The sequence below is a fragment of the Typopeltis vanoorti genome, chromosome 3 (assembly GCF_054136105.1).
Source record: "Typopeltis vanoorti isolate ZY-2024b chromosome 3, IOZ_Tvanoo_1.0, whole genome shotgun sequence".
Taxonomy (NCBI): domain Eukaryota; kingdom Metazoa; phylum Arthropoda; class Arachnida; order Uropygi; family Thelyphonidae; genus Typopeltis; species Typopeltis vanoorti.
In genome coordinates this window covers 105,139,766-105,160,567 of record NC_143551.1, presented here as the reverse complement: position 1 = coordinate 105,160,567, position 20,802 = coordinate 105,139,766, and the positions used below count along the sequence as shown (strand labels likewise).

Genomic DNA, 20,802 nt, shown 5'->3' with positions numbered 1-20,802 from the left:
AAATAAAAACATACACCATCCTCTGATATCCATCTATCAGCCATCCCCTTATCCATTCCACCAGCCTCATATTCATACTGATTTTGTTCAACTCATGTAATAGTTTTTCAAGTGGTATTCTGTCAGATGCCTTTGCAAAGTCCAGCAGTTTCATGGTGTTAACCATTTCCTTTATCCAATTCTGCTGTCACCTTATTATAAAATGTGAATAAATTACTGAGGCAGAACCTACCTTTTACAAAGCTTTGTGCTGCCCCTTATAAAATGTCATATCCACATCCACCCATCCCTGAATTTTACTTTTAACCCACTTTTCCAATACTTGAACCACCACTGTAGAGATACTAATTGGTCTGTAATTTGTTACTTCTGTCTTGGAGACACCCTTATGTAATGGAACTATCTTATCCTCTTTCTGCTCCCTTGGAACCTTGCCAGAGCTGAAACTTGATTTGAAACTTGAAACAACTTTGATAGAGAGAGACACTGCCAGTTCATTTGCACGTTTTTGTAGCACAAGAGCAGACATAGTTCAGGCCCACTGCTATATTCACACTAATATTTTTCAATATACTGAGTACCTCCAGTTCATCTACCTCAATGCTCATAGCAATCTGTCACTTCAGTAACTGCAAAGTCACCACCTGGATGATATACTCTTGCAACGTGATCACTTATTATCTGGACTATTTCTTCTACTTCTGTCACTTACCTGCCATCAGCGCTGAGTAAAGTTATCTTTCCATAACCCTTTCTCTTACTTGTTATGTAGCAAAAAAACTTTTGGATTTACTTTGGCCTGCTTAGCTAATTTTGTCTTGAAATCTGATTTAGCCTTCCTTACCATACTGGTTACCTTTCTTGCTTGTACATTATATTCATGGGCATACTGATCACCTTGTTGTTAATATTCCTTCCACAATGCTTTTTTGCAGCTCCTGCTTTATATTGCTAGTTATCCACTTAATCCCTACTCAGTTTATCCTCCCGACCTTGGGTATGCAGTCTGATACCACCTTGCTCAAACAATCCCTGACTGCTTTTCATGCGCTAATGACATTCATTCCATGTAGCTTATGTCAGGGCACTGCTCCAAGTCAGTTCCTAAGTTTGTCATAATTGCCAGCTTTGTAGTTCTGCATTAAACCCTTTCTTGACTGAAATTTCCACATGTTGAGCAACCTCCCAGAACTAGACTGCGTGGTCACTTTCCATGGTCAGAAGTAGAGTTCTTGCTGCACTTATAGATGGATCTTCTGATGCTATCACCAGATGCAACACTCTCAAACCCTTTTCCATTTTGCCATGTTCCCTTTCTTCCTTCCAATCTATATCACCATAGTTGAAGTCTCTCATGATAATTGCTTGGCCTGCACTCATTGTGCTAATCTTCTGATGCATGCTATCCACATTTTCTTCTGGACCCCAGGTCTATAGCAGCAACCAACAGTATATTTTGACCTATTGGCCTCTGTCTCACAAAGAACAGCCTCAAATGAACCATTTTGATTAGATCTACAATATTCCTTCTATTTCTGTTGGTTGAAGTTCTTCAGCTATCATTAATAATATCCCTCCTCCTGTCCTATTTCTTCTATCCTCTCTCTGTAAATGCAATATCCATTCTATCTCTGATAACCAGATCTTGCTGATGCCGATAAATTTTGGCCAAGTTGTGCTGACCAATGCTAAAAACTCCTCTCCTCTATTTCTGATACTTCACACATTCATGTACATGCATTTCAGTATCCCCTTGGACCCACAGTTATCCTTACATAATGTCATTACATGTCCATTCAGATTTGAAACCTGGGAAACTGCACCCAGCTCTTCGCAATCCTTCTTGCACTCATACTTATCTATCCCAGGGGTGGCTAAACACATGCTTGATTGCTTCCCCCCTAATATCTCTAGTTTCCTTGGTTTTGCACTTCCAACATCTCAATGAACAACTTGCTCTCCAAGCACCTAACTCCAAACCATTTTAGTGCAGTTATCAGGCAAATAAAGATCCTTTCATCCATTAAATTCACTCCACACATCTATAAACTGCACACCATTCCTCCTGCAATCTTCTCATTTGACTCATTGGTAATCATGGCCTTTCTCAATTCTATCCTATCATACTGAGGCAGCAGACTCACAATCTTTACTTTTTACTCTTCATTTTTGCTTCTTCTCACAACTCTTTCATTTCTTCTCTCATAGGTATTTCTTGCCTTTCAAATCATTTCTGCGTGTAAAAACAATTAGTATGTTTGCTTCTTTCTTTTGCAAACTTAAAATTTGACTAACATCCTTATCTTCACACCTGGAAAACATGTTTTCATCACTTTCTCATTAAGTATACCTTTTATCATTGAAAATGCAATAAATTCAAAATGCAGGTAACCCTCATATAACGCGGATGTTAGGTTCCATAGAAATGCTGCGTTATATAAATCGCGTTATGCGAGACTCAGATCACTTACAAAAAGTAGTGTTAGGTTCCGAAATCTTTTTTTTTTCTCTTTAATTATATAAACAACAATGATATACCCAATAAAAAAAAATATTTTTATTTAATTCTTGTAATTCGTGTAAGTTAAGAAAACATATGAACTATGAAACAAATATATAGTATAAACTTATAAAATTACAAATTGTACGTAAACATCATTGCACATAATAAAGTGCATATTTTAATCGTCATCACTGTCTTCAAAACGAACATTTTGTAGATGTTACAAGTAATCAGAATTTCTTTAAGTGTGGCCCGAAGTCATTGTCACTTGAAATTTCTTGGACATCATTTGTATAATTCTCATTACATACTTCAGCTGGTTTAGTTATCAAAAAGTCAGTAATAAGATCTTGCTTACCACTATGCTGCCATTTATTAAGTTCATAATACAGAGCTAAACAAATATCCATTTGTCTCGTGAATTTTCCGGAGCCCTCTGTTGAGGGATCTTTATCCGTAAAATAGCTTCCTAACTTTCTTGCCAAGCCCAATCCTTCTGCTAATTTCTTTAAACTGAATTTTTTAACGGATTCATCACAATCAGAATCTTCGGCAGAACTTTCCCCTCCATTTGGTTCGGCATCATCTATTAATTGTATACCAGTTCCTCCTAATTTAAATTCATTTCCTCATCAATTAATTCACTAATTTTGTTTTCAACCATATCGCAAAAGCCCTTTAAGCAGCCATTACTATAGAAATAATTTTTTTACATTAAAAAAAAATTACACATTGTATGTTCTGAGCAATAAATACAAAATGTTATATTCAGGCAATAACAATCAAGGAAAAGAAGGAGTAGCCATAGTATTCAACACAAAATACGAGGCTAATCTTCTTGAATGGCAGTCAGTCTCAAGTAGAGTAATGTGGGCAAATATGAGAATGGGGAACTGGACAATGAGACTTATTTGTGCCTATGGTCCCACAGAAGGTTCTACTAAGGTAGAAGTGGAGGAATTTTTTGAGGCTTTAGAAAAAGCAACTGACACAATGAAAAAGGAAAAGTTGGTCCTTGTTGGGGATCTAAATAGTAGAGTAGGAAATGATTGTGAGACATACAAAAATATTTTGGGAAAATTTGGAGAAAAGAGCAAAGCTAATAATAATGGCAAATATCTGTTGGATTTCTGCTCAGGACATGGACTGGTTATTACTAACACCATGTTCCAACATAAAAATGTGCACAAATTCACATGGAGAGAAGAGGCTAGGAATAAGAAAAGTCTCATTGACTATGTTATTGTTGATAGTGATGTTTTCTCCCTGGTGCAGGACACCAGAGTGTACAGAGGATTTGAAATTGGAAGTGATCACTATTTAGTCTTGAGCAGGATAAAATTGAGTTTCATATTGAAAAGAATAACATGTAAGAAAGTTTTAAAGCGAGTAAAAGTTGAGCAGCTCTCAGATGTAAACTGTAGACTAAAATACAGAAATATTATTGAAAAGAAAATGAAAGAGTTTGAGAACAGGAATCAAACCTTGGAGATTCAGTGGCAAACTCTAAAGGAAACATTGATTGATTCTGCCAGAGAGGCATGTGGTGAGGTTGTGTGCAAAGATAAAAAAATCAGAACTCCCTGGTGGACACAGGAAGTTAAAGAGGCAGTGAAGGAAAAGAAGAAAGCATATCAAAAGTTCCTGGCAAATAAGTCAGCTTTTACTCTTACAGAATACAGAGACAAATGTAAGAAAGCTAAACAGTGTGTAAAACTAGCTAAACAAAAGTCATGGGAGGACTTTGGCAAGAATATAGAAAATAAATATCAAGAAGGTGGCAAAATATTCTGGAGGTTGTTGAAGAAGCTTAGGAATGGAGGAAAGAGTGCTGTAAAAGGAATTAGAGATGATAAAGGTGAAATGAAAACAGGAGAAAAAGATATCCTTGAAGTATGGGGTAATTACTTTGAAAAACTGCTAAATGAAACAAGCAGTGATGACAGCACAGTGATAAAAAACACTGACCAGGCATGCAGTCAGGAATACATATCCATACTTGAAGTAGAAAAAGCCATCAAAGGCTTGAAATGTGGAAAGGCAGCAGGAGTAGATGATATTCGACCAGAAATGCTGAAGTATGGTGGTATAAGAGTCTTACAGTGGCTGCACTGCATAGTTCAGAAAGCCTGGACAGAGGGACGAATTCCCGATGATTGGAGTAGAGCTCTCATAGTACCCATATATAAAAAGGGAAATAAAACTGAATGTGAGAATTACAGAGGTATTTCCCTACTGAGTGTTCCTGGCAAGATCTATGCAAGTATACTTGAGAAACGGTTGAGAAGAATTGTGGAAGAAAAGCTTGGTGAAGAACAAGCTGGATTCAGGCCAAATAGAGGCTGTCAGGATCAGATCTTCACTTTACGACAAATAGTCGAGAAAGCATGGGAATATAACAAAGATCTGTATTTAAGTTTTGTCGATTTGGAAAAGGCATATGACAAGGTGCCAAGAGAGAAGCTATTCAATACGCTGCAGTTATATGGTGTCAATGGGGCATTATATCAAGCAATACTTAGTCTTTATTTGAGTTGTGAGTCTGCAGTTAGAATTGAAGGAAGTACAGGAAGATGGTTTAATGTTAAATCTGGTGTGAGACAAGGATGTACGTTATCCCCTCTGTTATTCATTATCTATATGGATCACATTATGAAGGAATGTGGTATTAAACCTGATATCAAAATTGGAGATGTTAATGTCAGCTCTTTGCTTTATGCGGATGATGTTATACTTCTAAATAAATCCGCTACAAGTCTGCAAGATTCTCTGACTAAATTGAATAGCTGTTGTAATAGATATGGTATGAAGGTCAGCAATAAAAAGACAAAGACAATGAAAATAGGCAGAATCATTGAAAATGTCAACTGTGTTGTGAATGGAAAACCTGTGGAACAAGTAAAACATTTCAGCTACTTAGGCACAATTTTTAGTGAAGATGGTAAATTAAATATAGAAATAGACAACAGAATCAGCAAAGCTGGTATCGTGGGAAGTCAATTGAATAAATTCATATGGAATAAGAAAGAAATTAGTCGGAACACTAAATTAGCTGTATACAAGACTGTGTTCAAACCAATTTTAACTTATGGATCTGAGAGCTGGGTCAGAAGTAAAACACTTGACCAAAGACTAGAGACCGCAGATATGAGAGTCCTGAGAAAGATTAGAGGCGTGAACAGATGGCATCAATGGCAATATCATATTAAAAATGAGGATATTAGGAAAGAACTTGACATTGTCAGCATCCAGGAATGCGTTAGCAGAGCTAATCTCAGATGGTATGGTCACTTAAATAGAATGGGAGAGGAAAGATTAGCAAAACAAGTGTTCTCTGCCAGGTTGGCAGGAAAACGACCCAGAGGAAGACCAAGATATAGGTGGATTGATACGGTACAAAGTGCCTTAGACGATAGAAATATAAGATATGATAATGTTGGAGTCTTGACAAGTAACAGACTGATTTGGAGGAAAATTGTAGATAGGAAGTTAGTAATGATGTAATTTTTTCATGTAGTACTGTCATATCCTGTACACCCCTTGAGGGTACATGGCAGGAATTTGATGATGATGATGATGATGATGATGATGATTTTTAATGCGTTTTCTGGCAGAAACGAAGACAACTTTCAACAATAATTAACACTTTATGAGGTAAACAGTTGATGTACATGCATGCTAAAGGGTATTTCCCCTAAAATTCGCTACTTATAACTACATGCACGATACGGGCAGACACAAATTTAACGAAGAAATTTGATTTTTAAGTCACGATATAAAAAATATATAAAAATATATACCGCATTGAACAAGGGTTGCTACAGTTTGAAGACCGCGTTATAGCGAAACCGCGATGTATAAGTACCGCGTTATACGAGGGTTACCTGTACATTGTAATAAAATAAATATGTATCATACTAGGAGTAACTTGTAAATTAAGCATCTTAACTGAAGAAGGTACATAAAAAACTAAGTTGAATTGGATAGAAATCAATCTTACTGTCTGGACACACACAAAAAATAAATAAAAAATACTCCAATGGCCATAACATAGAGTACAATGTATTTCAATTAAGCTACATCAACATATTACAGATGCATAGCAAAACATTCTTTCCATCAAAATTAAAAATCATTTATTTTTCTGCCTAAAAGGGGGAGGGGGAGTTTCTTTTCTATGCTCAACACACTTAAGAAAGAGCAGTGACATCCTAATTTATTACAGAACTGCCTATTCAACTTTGTCCTTGCTGTTATCTTTAATAATCATTTTTACTACATCCATTATGTCAATTAAGACCAAAGAGTCAGAATAATGTCAAAAAGTAAGTTAAATGATACAGAAATTGCTATAAAAAACTTTGAATAAAAATGCCAGCAAAAACTGCATGTTTTTATGAGATAATTGAATCTTCAAATTTGAAAATAAAATTGTAAAGAACCAAGGAGATAATCATATATTTTCCAACCTTGACCATACTTATCAATTACTTCTTCATGCATCAAAACAATGGAATTATGAAAAAGTTATTTTTCTTCCAAAATTGAAAGGATCAAACTTCTGTTTGAATTAGTCTCTACAAATTCCAATAACAGATTTCTCTCCACGTCTCTCCTTTTTTTTAAATAAATTAAGCATTCCTTTAGACAAATCACAAAAACCTGAAACTACTTAATAATTTCTATTAATAGTTGTAACATTACAAAATTCTTAATTCCTCAGCTGTTTGTTTGTTTGTTTTTTAATTCCATTACATTAAAACTCAACCTTAAACTTTCTTTTTTTTTTCTATGTTGAAAGGCACCAAAGAAAAACAAGTATCTACCTCACTTTAAATAAAGCATCCTTTATTGGTCTGTAATTTGTTACTTCTGTCTTGGAGACACCCTTATGTAATGGAACTATCTTATCCTCTTTCTGCTCCCTTGGAACCTTGTCAGAGCTAAAACTTGATTTGAAACTTGAAACAACCATGATGGTCTAGTAAGTGAACATCCTTTATGAGGACTTTTCCATTAAATGCGAGTTAGCCAGTCTTATACAAAGGTGGCTGGGTTTTTCCCCTCCTGGTAACTTGGAGTTTTCCATCTTGCAACAGACAAGCATAGATGAAGAAACGCTCAGTTAATAGGCATATCCCCACAGCCTTTGTTGCTTTGGCCATAACTCCACGTAGTCAATCGCATTATATTTTCTGCTAGAAAGACTGTATAGAGCAAGCTATGATGTAAACTGAACCTAAACAGGAATGGCTAAACCAGTTCTCAGAGTTACATAATGCTTATGCATGTAAGACTAGTAGTTCTAACTAAATTCTCCTTCTGCACTGAAATCATATAATCATTAGTGTTGTAATTTTGATTTTTTTTTTTTTTTTTCTAATTACTTGAAATCATACTACTTTAATGTGACCATTTTTCTTGTAAATAAAATAATTTTTGAACCAATTTAATCGTTTGTTATGAACAGGTGTATTGGCAGAAATCTAACACTGACAGTGTGATAAAATATGCATGAAAAACTAGCACAAGAAACTTCACACACAAATAATATCAATCTGCATTTATACTGACTCCAAATCATACAAACATATTGCTATTCCATGCAGTCTACACTACTCTATTGAAAGATATGGCAGTAATCTTGACTGTGTTTAATTTTGCTCTTCCATCTCAAAACATTGAAGCAAAAAGAATGTAAAAATGGCCAACTTCATACAACTTCTGGGTAATAGGAGATAGTAATATGATTGGCATTAAGTAAAAGAGGCATAGTAAATTAATGCATATACTTTTTTTTTTGTTTATATTTATCAGTCCTATACATGAGTAGTTTCAGAATAAAACACATTATTGCTGTGTATGAAAGTACATGAAATTAACTATGGCTAGATTTAACATTAGAAAATATCCTAAGGTGTGCTTTATCATGTATGGATGTACATGACAAATCACAGCTTTGAATGATTTGTGTCTTCCACTCATATTGCATCATTCTCTAATGAATGAAAATACTTTCTAAAACTATCATCATCATCATCATCATCATCAAATTCCTGCCATGTACCCTCAAGGGGTGTACAGGATATGACAGTACTACATGAAAAAATTACATCATTACTAACTTCCTATCTACAATTTTCCTCCAAATCAGTCTGTTACTTGTCAAGACTCCAACATTATCAGATCTTATATTTCTATCGTCTAAGGCACTTTGTACCGTATCAATCCACCTATATCTTGGTCTTCCTCTGGGTCGTTTTCCTGCCAACCTGGCAGAGAACACTTGTTTTGCTAATCTTTCCTCTCCCATTCTATTTAAGTGACCATACCATCTGAGATTAGCTCTGCTAACGCATTCCTGGATGCTGACAATGTCAAGTTCTTTCCTAATATCCTCATTTTTAATATGATATTGCCATTGATGCCATCTGTTCACGCCTCTAATCTTTCTCAGGACTCTCATATCTGCGGTCTCTAGTCTTTGGTCAAGTGTTTTTCTTCTGACCCAGCTCTCAGATCCATAAGTTAAAATTGGTTTGAACACAGTCTTGTATACAGCTAATTTAGTGTTCCGACTAATTTCTTTCTTATTCCATATGAATTTATTCAATTGACTTCCCACGATACCAGCTTTGCTGATTCTGTTGTCTATTTCTATATTTAGTTTACCATCTTCAGTAAAAATTGTGCCTAAGTAGCTGAAATGTTTTACTTGTTCCACAGGTTCTCCATTCACAACACAGTTGACATTTTCAATGATTCTGCCTATTTTCATTGTCTTTGTCTTTTTATTGCTGACCTTCATACCATATCTATTACAACAGCTATTCAATTTAGTCAGAGAATCTTGCAGACTTGTAGCGGATTTATTTAGAAGTATAACATCATCCGCATAAAGCAAAGAGCTGACATTAACATCTCCAATTTTGATATCAGGTTTAATACCACATTCCTTCATAATGTGATCCATATAGATAATGAATAACAGAGGGGATAATGTACATCCTTGTCTCACACCAGATTTAACATTAAACCATCTTCCTGTACTTCCTTCAATTCTAACTGCTGACTCACAACTCAAATAAAGACTAAGTATGGCTTGATATAATGCCCCATTGACACCATATAACTGCAGCGTATTGAATAGATTCTCTCTTGGCACCTTGTCATATGCCTTTTCCAAATCGACAAAACTTAAATACAGATCTTTGTTATATTCCCATGCTTTCTCGACTATTTGTCGTAAAGTGAAGATCTGATCCTGACAGCCTCTATTTGGCCTGAATCCAGCTTGTTCTTCACCAAGCTTTTCTTCCACAATTCTTCTCAACCATTTTTCAACCACAATTTTCTAAAACTAATAAAAACTAAATATCAAAAACACGATATTAGTTTTCAGACATTCTTGAAGTATTGCAAGTGGAAGCATTATTTGTACCAATTATATATTGTGTAAATGTGTATGAGCCGTCTTATGTAAAATTTTGTTTTTACTGTTTCTTTAATAGATGGTGGCCAAGGAGGCATGGGAAAACTACATTAAAAGAAACAACTCTGTTATAGTGGACACGTTTCATGGCCTACTGAAATCTACTCTTGTTTGTCCAGAATGTTCAAAAATTTCTGTTACGTTTGACCCTTTCTGCTATCTTTCCTTACCTCTTCCTATTAAAAAAGAAAGACAGATTGAAATATATCTAGTTCCTATAGAACCAGAGAAAAGGCTTTTACAGGTAATTTTTATGGCTATGTGTTAAATTCACTGTTAATATTTTCACAACTCTGCATTTGATGTGTAATATTTAATATTGCTATACCTTGGATCATGCACTTAATGTATTCAGAGTTGAAAACAGCTGCATTACTCACATTTCTATTAAAAATAATGTATAAGGTTAACTCTGAATTGGATGTTCCATTTTTCCTTGCAGATATACTTTGTATATTATATTTTATAGGCATTTTTATTATAGCATGGCTAATAATATATGTACAAAGTGATATATGTGTATATGATATTTCCATTTGACTTGAAGAGAGGATCTGAAAATCATTATATCACTCACTAATAATGATGTGTGCACATTTGACATGGATATACTTACTAATTGTCGAAATACTAGATACTATTAATAATCAGTTGTTCATATTTTAAATATATATGGTTGCTGTATATACTTAGCAAACATGTATTTACTGGCAGCATTGACCGTGTGTGTGTGTGTGTGTGTGTGTGTGTGTGTGTGTGTGTGTGTGTGTGTGTGTGTGTGTGTGTGTGTGTGAGAGAGAGAGAGAGAGAGAGAAATTAGCAGGTTGAAAATTTATAGACAAGATAGTTATTAATAGAGTAGAAAGTATGGAAGTGGGAAGAAAAATTCTGTTAGTAAAATTCTTATTATTGAAATCTTACAGAATTCAAAGTTTGCCCCTTTTCATTGTATTCCCTAGTGCTGTAATACACCTCTATTCTCTTCTTCTGTGCTTTAAAACAACTCTGGGGTATCTCTTTGGGAATTCTTTTGAGGTGTCCTGTATGTGATCCACTTAATCAAAATGGATTCTTTTCATGAAACTTTTTATATTTTGAAACAAAGTCACAAAAAATGAGATAGCTGTTCCATAGTTATGATTTGACTAAAAATTACTCCATAGGATAATACTGAATAAGGAGATGATGATGATTTATAATTTTAATGGCAAAGAGCAGCAAAAGATCATACATCATTATATCAAAGATTATAGCAGTACCCAAGGTTGGACAGTCACAAACTTCCATGCCCCTAATGGGATTCGAATCCGTGACCTGTTGGAGAGCGAATACATAACCACTTCACCAGCAAGGCTGGCAAATAAGGAGAAACATTGCTGTGGTGAAGAACCCACTAATGGTCCACAGCTTTGGTCTTTCTTTTAAACTAAACATTTTTGTGGATGTTCCATAGTTGTTGTATTGATTAATGTTGAAGTTTCTGGAAGAAAAACTACATGAAACTGTAATGAAAAAATATTTTTCACTGACTAATTATTTACATGATATTTCATGTCGACATTGCAGAAAGGAAACTCTCTGACAAGGAAACCAAGATTTTAAATAAAGGCTTCAATTTCACAATTGCTCTTAAACATTCCCATTCATTCAGATCATGATAATGATGAACAGCCTGTTTTCTACCCACTATAGGGTAAAGGTCTCTCCCATTGTGGGAGGGTTGGGTCTACTACTCCAATGGTGATCCAGTCCATCTTGGGAGAGTGTTTTCATACCTGGATGAATGAACGTATGAAGATGAAAGAAAATCACAAACAATCATGCCCTTGGCGGGATTTGATCCTGCTTCTTCTTCACTGGAGACCAGATATACTAACAACTTGGCCAACCAAGACTGGCTCATTCAGATCATAACAGATACCAAATTTGCTATGAAATGACTACCACAACATGAAGCAGATCATTAGGCTAGAAACATCTGCCATGCTTAAAAATGCAAGCCCTCCAAGAAGCAATATATCTAAAGGTGAAAAAGCTGACCTGAAAAACCTAAAATCAAACCAAAACATATTAATATTAAAAAGAGAGAAAAGAAATGCCATGGACATCCTAAATACAGATGGCTGTAATAATGAATTAAAATCATTGGTATCTAATATGTCAACATATTATGATGATAGTGAAGAACATCTAGAGTGTCAATAAAAAAAAAAAAAAAATGTAAGTAGAGTTCGCTGTTCCAGATACAGTGCTAGTCCTGGGAGTGAAATTTGTGCTCTGTATGCTAAAATTTTTAAAATTCTAAGTTTCTGAGCAGGATGCTGATGTGAATGCACACTTCTGGTAAAATGAATACAAGAGTTACCATCTGATTGCTTTGTAATGACAGTATCCAAAATTGCTAGAACTTCCTTCATTTTTCATCTTCAACAGTAAACTAATTTGGAGATGAATATAGCTGAGCAATGTAAAAAGTTGAAAAAAGAGCCTATGTGCCATACAGCCCAGTGGCAAAGACATTGTCTATACATCTCTGTCATAATTAGGTCTTGTTAGATGGGGTTGGGAAGGATTTACTGCATGTTTCAAAAGAATCCATATATACGTTAGCATGGTGTGTGTGTGTGTGTGTGTGTGTGTGTGTGTGTGTGTGTGTGTGTGTGTGTGTGTGTGTGTGTGTGTGTGTGTGTGTGTGTGTGTGTGTGTGTGAAAATCTTTCAATTGGATGTAGTGTTAGTTGGTCTACTTATAATATTACAATATTTTCTATCAAAAAGTTTTTTTATAACACTGTAAAGCTCTTCACTATTATCATACATTGACATATCAGAAACCAGTTATTTTAATTTATTATTACAGCCATGTGTATTTAGGGTATCCATGGCATTTCCTTTTTCTAATTTTGCTATTACTATGTTTTGATTTAATTTTAGGTTTTTCTGGACAGCTTTTCCACCTTTATTTATATATATATATTTCATGCATTTTTATGCATGGCAGATGTTTCTAGTCTAATGATCTATTTCATCTTGTGGTAGTCTTTTGATGTCTGCTATGTTCTGAATGCATAAATTTTTTTTAGAGCAATTGCAAAATTTGAAACCTTGATTTAAAATTTTGGTGTTCCTTTCAGAGATTTTCCTCTGCAATGTCAACTTGAGACTTTAGTCATTAAATTTAATTAAATAAAAATTTAATGACTAAAATTTAGTCATTAAATTTTTATTTTCATTCCAGTTTCATGTAGTTTTTCTTTCATAAACTTTAACATTAATTACTGCAACAGCTATGGAAATTTTAACATGGATATAGTACATCTGTTTGTTCAAAAATGTTTTAGACTGTTTGACAGAAAGACTATCTTAAAAGACCAGAGCTGTGATGCATTGATGGGTTCTTCACCACAACAAAGTGGTTAGTGTATTCACCCAATAGGTCACGGATTCAAATCGTCCTGCAGGCATGGATGTTTGTGATTGCCTTACCTTGCACTGCTATAACCTTTGATATGGTGCAGTATGACCTTTGCTGTCGTTATGCCATTTAAACCATAAATCATCTCCTTATTCAGTATTTTCACATGAAGCATTTTTTTAGCTTGATCAAAATTGTCGAACAGCTTTCTCACTTTTTGTGACTGTTTCAAAGTCTAAAAAGTTTCATGAAAAGAATCCATTCATTTTGATGAAGTGGAGCACATACAGAGCACTTCAAAAAAAAAAAAAAATGCACAAAAGAAGAGAATGGAGGTGCATTGCAGATATCAGAGAATACAATGAAGGCAGTAAACTTTGAATTCTGTAAGTTTTCAATAGTAAGAATTTTGCTGACGTTATATTTCCCCCCCCCCCCCATACTTCCTACTTTACTAATAATTATCTTGCCTATATTTTCAAATATAGGCAAGATAATCTCACACACACACACTGTAGTCTACTCTGGCAGTAAATGTCATCTAAGTAAATGCAGCAATGTATATATTTAAAACATGAACAACTGATTAATAATGGCTTCTAGTATTTCAGCAATTAGCATATTCATGTCATACTTGCACACATCATTATTAGTCAGATTGACTAATAATGATGTTAATATCTGAATGAAATGATTCATTTCATTCAGGTGTTAAATCACTTTGTACACATATTATTTACCAGTGTAGGTGTGCTCTTAATAATGCTAAATTGAAAAATTTAATGAAACTTCGAATTCTGTACATTTTGGTTTAATCATTGCTAAATTAATTTTTTTCAAACTACAGATAACAATAATCTCTACAGCAAACTTTTTGTGTTGACTTTTGTTTGTATTGAAAATGTTGGCAGTCTTTCTCGGAAATCCTATATTTAAATCGTAGATACTTGCAGCCAGTCATCTTTTGAATTACACTTTCAAATTCTTCATTCTATTTGTATTTTAGGAGTAAGCTCTAGATTTTAAAAACTAAATCAGGAATCCTTTCATGTAAAGCAGGGGGTGGGGAAACCCTCGCCCGCAGGCGAAATTTCGCCCGCGAGTCTATTTCACTTCGCCCCTTTGCTGATGTACTCGTATGTACATGTAAATAAAATTTTATAATAATTTAAATTTATTATAATTAAATTTATTTAAATTTAAATAATTAAATATACAAAACCCAAAATAGCTATCTTACATATAATATGATTGTCATACGTCTGGTAAGATATATATTGTACACTACATACACTATATATAAGAGTTACAATTTACCAGTCGCCCGCTGAAGTTTTTAAATTAGCAATTTTCGCCCTTGATACTAAAAAGGTTCCCCACCCCTGATGTAAAGGATAACTGCTGTTTTGTGAAGTCAGATACAACAAAGTCTTCCCACTATTGCATCTCAAAAAATAGTTGTATTAAAGTAGCAGAATAATATTTACTCTTGATATGAAGAAATGTATCAGTTTAAATTTGAAAATACATGGTGATGGTCAGTTTATTAGGCATAGATGATTAATATGTGAATCTACTAGTGCTTTATCAGAGAGAGGATTGCATCAATTTTGGACATAATGCTTGATATGTATGAAGACAAATATCAAGGGTGTGTGTGTGCGTGAGAGAGAGAGAGAGTTAATACACGTGCCATAATATGATAATCGACTATCAAATATATCCTGATCGTCAGTGTGGTATGATCATAGATTCCAGAAGGTCAACAATATAATATGAAGTGCATCCAGAAAGTAAGGCCTGTTCAGAATTTACTGCCTAATAAAAGATGGGGGAGGTGGTTGTGCATGCATGATAGCATAGAATGACTCATTAGCTAGCTGTTGACCATTCATCATATTATTTTTTGTTGTCTTCTATGAAGAATTTATAGTGCTGTGATAAAAAATCCCACCAGTTGAGAAGTTTGTGGTTGAAACAGTTTTTGCTGACTAGAAACAGTAGTGCTGCAGAAATTCACTGACAACTGTGTAAGGTCTGTGGGCCTGACATAATGAGTGAGTGACAATAAGGTTAGGCTGTGGTGTCGTTTGTTTAAAGAAGGGTGCAGCAGCAGCATTCACGATAAGAGCGCAGTGGCTGGCCAAGTTTGGTGATAGACACTTTTTAGTGAAAAGAGTGAACACAAAAATTCGTGAGAATCATTGTTTCACGATTACGAGACTTTTTGAATTCCCAGAGGCTTCATGCTCAGTCATTCATGAAATTGTGACAGGAAAGCTGGGGTATAAGAAATTGTATGCCAGATGAGTCCTAAAAATGCTGACCAGTGTGCATAGACAGCAACGAGTGGAATCAGCACAAAAATTTTTTGGAACATTATGAAAATAAAGAGGAACTTTTTTCTCATGTTGTGACTTTTTTTTTATTTTTTTTTTTAAATGTTGAGCCTATACACGAGAGGTTGACTGATTAACCTATAGTACATTAGTACCATTCATGAGTAGTGGGTTGAGAAAAGAGAAACTTTTCAGATTTGAATTTTAAAAGCCTGTGTATTGTATTCCTTGGGAAATACAGCAGGGGAGACTGTTCCACAGTACAGCAGTAGCAGGGATGAAGGAGGAAGAAAAGAAACTTGTTCTTTGGGTTTCAAGGTATACTGTGAAAGGATTTTGGGCAGCCGCTGTACGTGTTCCAACAGGCTTAGTATTGAGTGGGGGAAATTATCGATGATATTTCAGATGAACATTTGCTGTGGAAATATTTATAGAATACACACAGTGCAGACCAATCGTCTCTGTGAAAGTGGAGGGAGTGAGTTGGTAAGAGATGGGTCATTAATAAGTCTGATTGCTCTCCCCTGTATTGAGTCAAGCATTTCAAGGGAGCTTTTGGGGGCCTCCACCCTATATGTGAGAACAGTGTTCAATGGCTGGGTGGATTTGTGATTTGTATAAGGTTAAGAGCTGTTCAGGGGTGAAGTAACATCTTGAGTGAAAGAGAAATCCTAGTTTTTTTAGAAGCTGAGAATGCAACGGTTGTGATGTGTTCATGCCAGGAGAGGCTTGATGTCAGGGTAATTCCAAGAAGAGAAATCTCAAATTGTCTGGAAATTTGGGTGTTGGCAAAAATAATACTGGGAGAAAATGGTTCTTTTTTTATGAGAAATAAGACAGTACTGGGTTTTATTAGCATTGAAATTGACTAGGTTATCTGAATCCTATTGGAGGATGACTTGGAGATCAGAATTGAGGGCAGTGATGGTTGATGTTCTGTAGTCTGAGGTGAGTTGTGTAGAGTGAGGTTTATCAAAAGAAAGGGAGGAGTGCAGTGTGCTGTCGTATGCAAAACTGTGTATTTGGTTGGAGGTCAGCTGAAGTAGGTCATTGATATATAGTAGCAAGAGAGTTGGTGAGAGGACAGAACCTTGGAACCCTGGCATTGAATGGTGAGAGAGAGAATAAGGAACCATCCACCACCACTACACATAGTGCGCATTCAGACAGAAAGCTGGCAATCCAACTACAGAAGTCTTGAGACAGACCAAATGATGGCAGCTTGCTTAGTAAGCCCTTGTGCCAGACCTGGTCAAACGCTTTGGATATATCAAGTGTAACCGCTTGGGATTCACAAACTTCTCCATAGCATTTGTCCAGAGATGGGTGACATGTGAGCCGATCTCCTGTTGATTGGCTGCGACAGAATCCATACTGGCAGTCGTTTATTTGGCGGGTATCTCCAAGGTAGTGTAGGAATTGGGAATTGATGATTTTTTCCATTACTTTAGACAGGACTGAGGTGAGCAAGATGAGAGCGGTAGTTGGATGGCAGTGACTTGTTGCCCTTCTTGGGAATGAGTTGTATACAGGTGACATAGGATAGGAGTCAGTTCTGGTGCACAAACCTTCAGGACAATTGGAGGAATACCATCAGGGCCAGGAGACTGTTTTGTGTCTAATTTGGAAAGTATTTTACTGATCTCTTTCTGGCAAAAGGATATAGTGGGCATTGTACGTTGGGCATCTGGAATGGTTGGGAGATATTTATCATTGTCAATTATGCATGCATTGGAAGCAAGGTGCGAGGCCAGGAGATTGGCCTTTTCTGTAAGTGAACCAATTGCTTTGGTAAGAGACCAAAACGCTCGGCTGCTGTTTAGACAAGCTGCTAATTTCCTGCTTTCTGCTCTTTCGAACTGTTTTGGAAGCATTGGTTTTTTTTTTTTTTTTTTTTTTTTTTTTTTTTTTTTTTTTTTTTTTTTTTTAGCTCAGGTATAAGCTCTAAAGGAGGATGGAGTTCTTGAGTTGAGCCAGTTATGGTAGTTTGGTTTTTCATTTGAACAGCCTTGGCGCATCTTTTGGAAAACCAGGGTTTAGTTAGGGAATGAGAAGTCAGAGTATTGTGGGGAATGTATGTTTCCATACCAGTGAGGATTACTTTGGTTATAAGTTTGGTGTATGTGTTGGGTTGGAAGGCCAGAAGCAATAGTCCAGCCATGAGAATGAGGCATAGAAGTTGCAGAGGCTGTCCCACTTGGCACTGTTATAATGCCAAACCACTCTTGTATGGGAGTGACTGTGTTAGTGTTGCTGCATGGAGGAGATGAGCACTAGATTGTGGTCAGAATTGCCTGGGTGGGGGCAAATTCACTGTGTATTTGGAAGGGCATTGATGAGGAAGAGCTCTAGGGTGTTTGGAGAGTGGTTTGGGTTATCAGGTATTCTGGTTGGCATCCGAACAAGTTGTGCAAGGTCATTAGTAATGGCAAATGTTTTGGCATTGCCTGCAAGATCTGTACAGTTGGAGGAGGAAGGGCATTGATGAGGTTGGTGTTGTGGACATTAAAATCTCCTAGGAGGATAATTTCTCTTTTGTGACTGGAGAAAATCGATTTTTAAGGAGAGGAAATTGAAGAGCTCAGAGTGGTTGGTTGCATTAGGGGAGCGATAGAAACAGCATATGAATTCGACTGAGTTGGGAAGGGATATTTTCAACCAAAGTTGGGCAATTCTAGGTCAGGTGCTCTCTGGCAAGGTATGTTGGAGTGGATGTATGCACAGATGCCACTCTTGCGTCAAAAGGAGTTAGAGTGTGTAGTTTTGGAAGGTTGAGATGAATAGTGTTTGGGGGGGGGGGGGAGTAAGATTTGAGTTTCTGCCAGAAAGAGTAGGTGGGGTTGGTAGACTGAAGATGGTAGTGGACACTATTAAGGTTAGACTTAAGGTAAGATTAAAGTGTAACTGGTGACAAAATGTGGATTTCATATACAAACGTCAAATCAAAACAACAATCACTGCAGTGGTGTCATTCATCATCTCTGAAAGCTAAAAACAAATAGGTACTATTGGTGAAAAAAATTATGGCTACTGTTTTCTGGGAGTGAAAAGGGATCTTGCTTGTCGATTTTCTTCAGCGAGAGGACCACAATTAATGCTGATGTGTATTGTGAAACACTGAAGAAACTCAGAACAAAAGATGAGAAATGCTGTTGTCAGGAATCGTGCTTTTGCATGACAGTAGTTCACACTGTAGCTTGAACTGTCCAGAAAATTCAGAAGTTTGGAAGGGAACTTTTCGACCACCCACTCTATAAGCACCCAGTGACTACCTCTTGTTCTTGCATATGGACTCCCTGGAGGTGTCAAATAATAATAATATGAATTAGTGGCTTTCATCTCAGCAGTTTGATGATGAGGAGGAACTGATGAATGGTGTGACTCAGTGGAAACACACTGGCAGCAGACTTTTTTTTTTATGCCAGATATGAAGAAGCTGGTGCAATGATACTAAAAATGATACTGAAAGTCAGTAGCGACTATTTGGAAAAATAAAGTATGTATGTAGGTATTTTAGCATATAATAAATCATTTTTTTCTTCTTTACCAGTTTTATTTTAATTCTTATCCGGACCTTACTTTTTGGATGTGCCTTGTATTTCACTTGATTCAAATAAATGCAACATTCCCATCTAAAGCATAGTAAAATTATTCTTTAACCTCTCTTTAAACAAAAGCTTCTGAAATAATACCATTTCTCTTGATAAACAATTTTTTTTTTTAAACCTTACTTTTGTTGAAAATGGAATGACAACTTATAAAAGATGTGCATAAAAACACTTATTTTATATAAGCTGTCATTCCATGTGTTCATGAATCTGAAAATTATTTTAGGTCAGCATTTTATTTATTTGTTTATTTATTTTTAAATTTAAGATGAAAGTAACAGTTCCTAAAATGGGAACAGTACAAGATCTCTGTGAAGCAGTCAGTAAATTAACCAACATTCTGCCTGATCACGTAAGTTAATTCCTTTGATAGCTTTGTTTTTTTTATATTTTGCACTTATATTGATTCTAAATGATTTGTGAATCATTTCTTGTTTCAAGAGGAATGCATAACCTTAAGTTATTGAAGATTGCTACAACTGAAGCATTTTTGTTTCATGAGCATTATTATTATTATACATTAAAAAAAGGTTTATTTAAATACCAGCCTCTCAACAATACAAAGTACTAAAAAAATAAATATATGAAAAGTACTTTGTCACTTATTGAGGTAAAACTACCTGAGATAATTTTAAGTTTCAAATATGAAAGTTTCACATTAATATTAGCATATGGAAATGTGTATTTTTTTTTGACACACACAATTGAATACAAAAAATTGTGATTTGCATGGTATAAACTGTAGGCGTTTCAACATGAGTTTTTCCTCCTGTATTTTCTTTGACTTTTTACTTTTCCAGTGAAACTACCTTGTGGAATCATGTTACACAGCTAATCCCAACATTGATCACCCTTATTTCTTTCAGTATGCAGTTCTTCCTTTAGTAGTAGATATCTGCTGCGATTGCAGCATGAATTCATTAATCTAAATTGATTATTTGATAAAAATAAAAAAAGCTCCGTTAGCTTATCTGGTAATGATGTGATGCTCTTAGGTTGGAATGACTGTTTTTTCAACTGAAGATAAGAGCTTTTCAACTAAAGGTGAGTTAGCTGATCTCATACAGAGGTAGCTGAGATTTTTTCTTCTCAGAAACTGTGGATTTTTATCCTGCAGTATACAGACAGATTGGCTAGAGAATACATGCAGTTTGACAGACCTGCAGACAGAAAATTGCCCTGTTTAAACATCAGTGACTTGGCTTCAGAGAAGTCTTATTTATTTATTTATTCAGAGAAGTATTATTTAGGAAAAACTTCTTATCAGTCTGTTGCTGCTACTGAGGGCAAGAAAATCCTCAATGCTTTTTGGAAGGAATGCAGCATGGAGTGAGGTGACAGTAGAGTGTATGGGTGTTTTTATGCTGCTCCCCCCCACAAAAGGTTATTTGCAAACCTGCAGTATGTTTTATACCATGGGTGGGCAAAGAATATTTTCCCCCCTAT

General features: G+C 35.5%; 1 protein-coding gene across 2 annotated transcripts in view; it reads left to right on the top strand.

Moving 5' to 3' along the window:
• LOC150108440 (ubiquitin carboxyl-terminal hydrolase 15-like) overlaps positions 1-20,802 on the top strand; it is a 337,668-nt gene that overhangs the window by 161,186 nt on the left and 155,680 nt on the right. For both annotated transcript variants that reach the window (XM_090390782.1, XM_090390781.1), the window contains 2 exons: positions 10,015-10,239; positions 19,625-19,708. In XM_090390782.1, the coding sequence (XP_090246908.1) occupies positions 10,015-10,239; positions 19,625-19,708 (309 nt within the window). The remainder of the gene's footprint in view (positions 1-10,014; positions 10,240-19,624; positions 19,709-20,802) is intronic.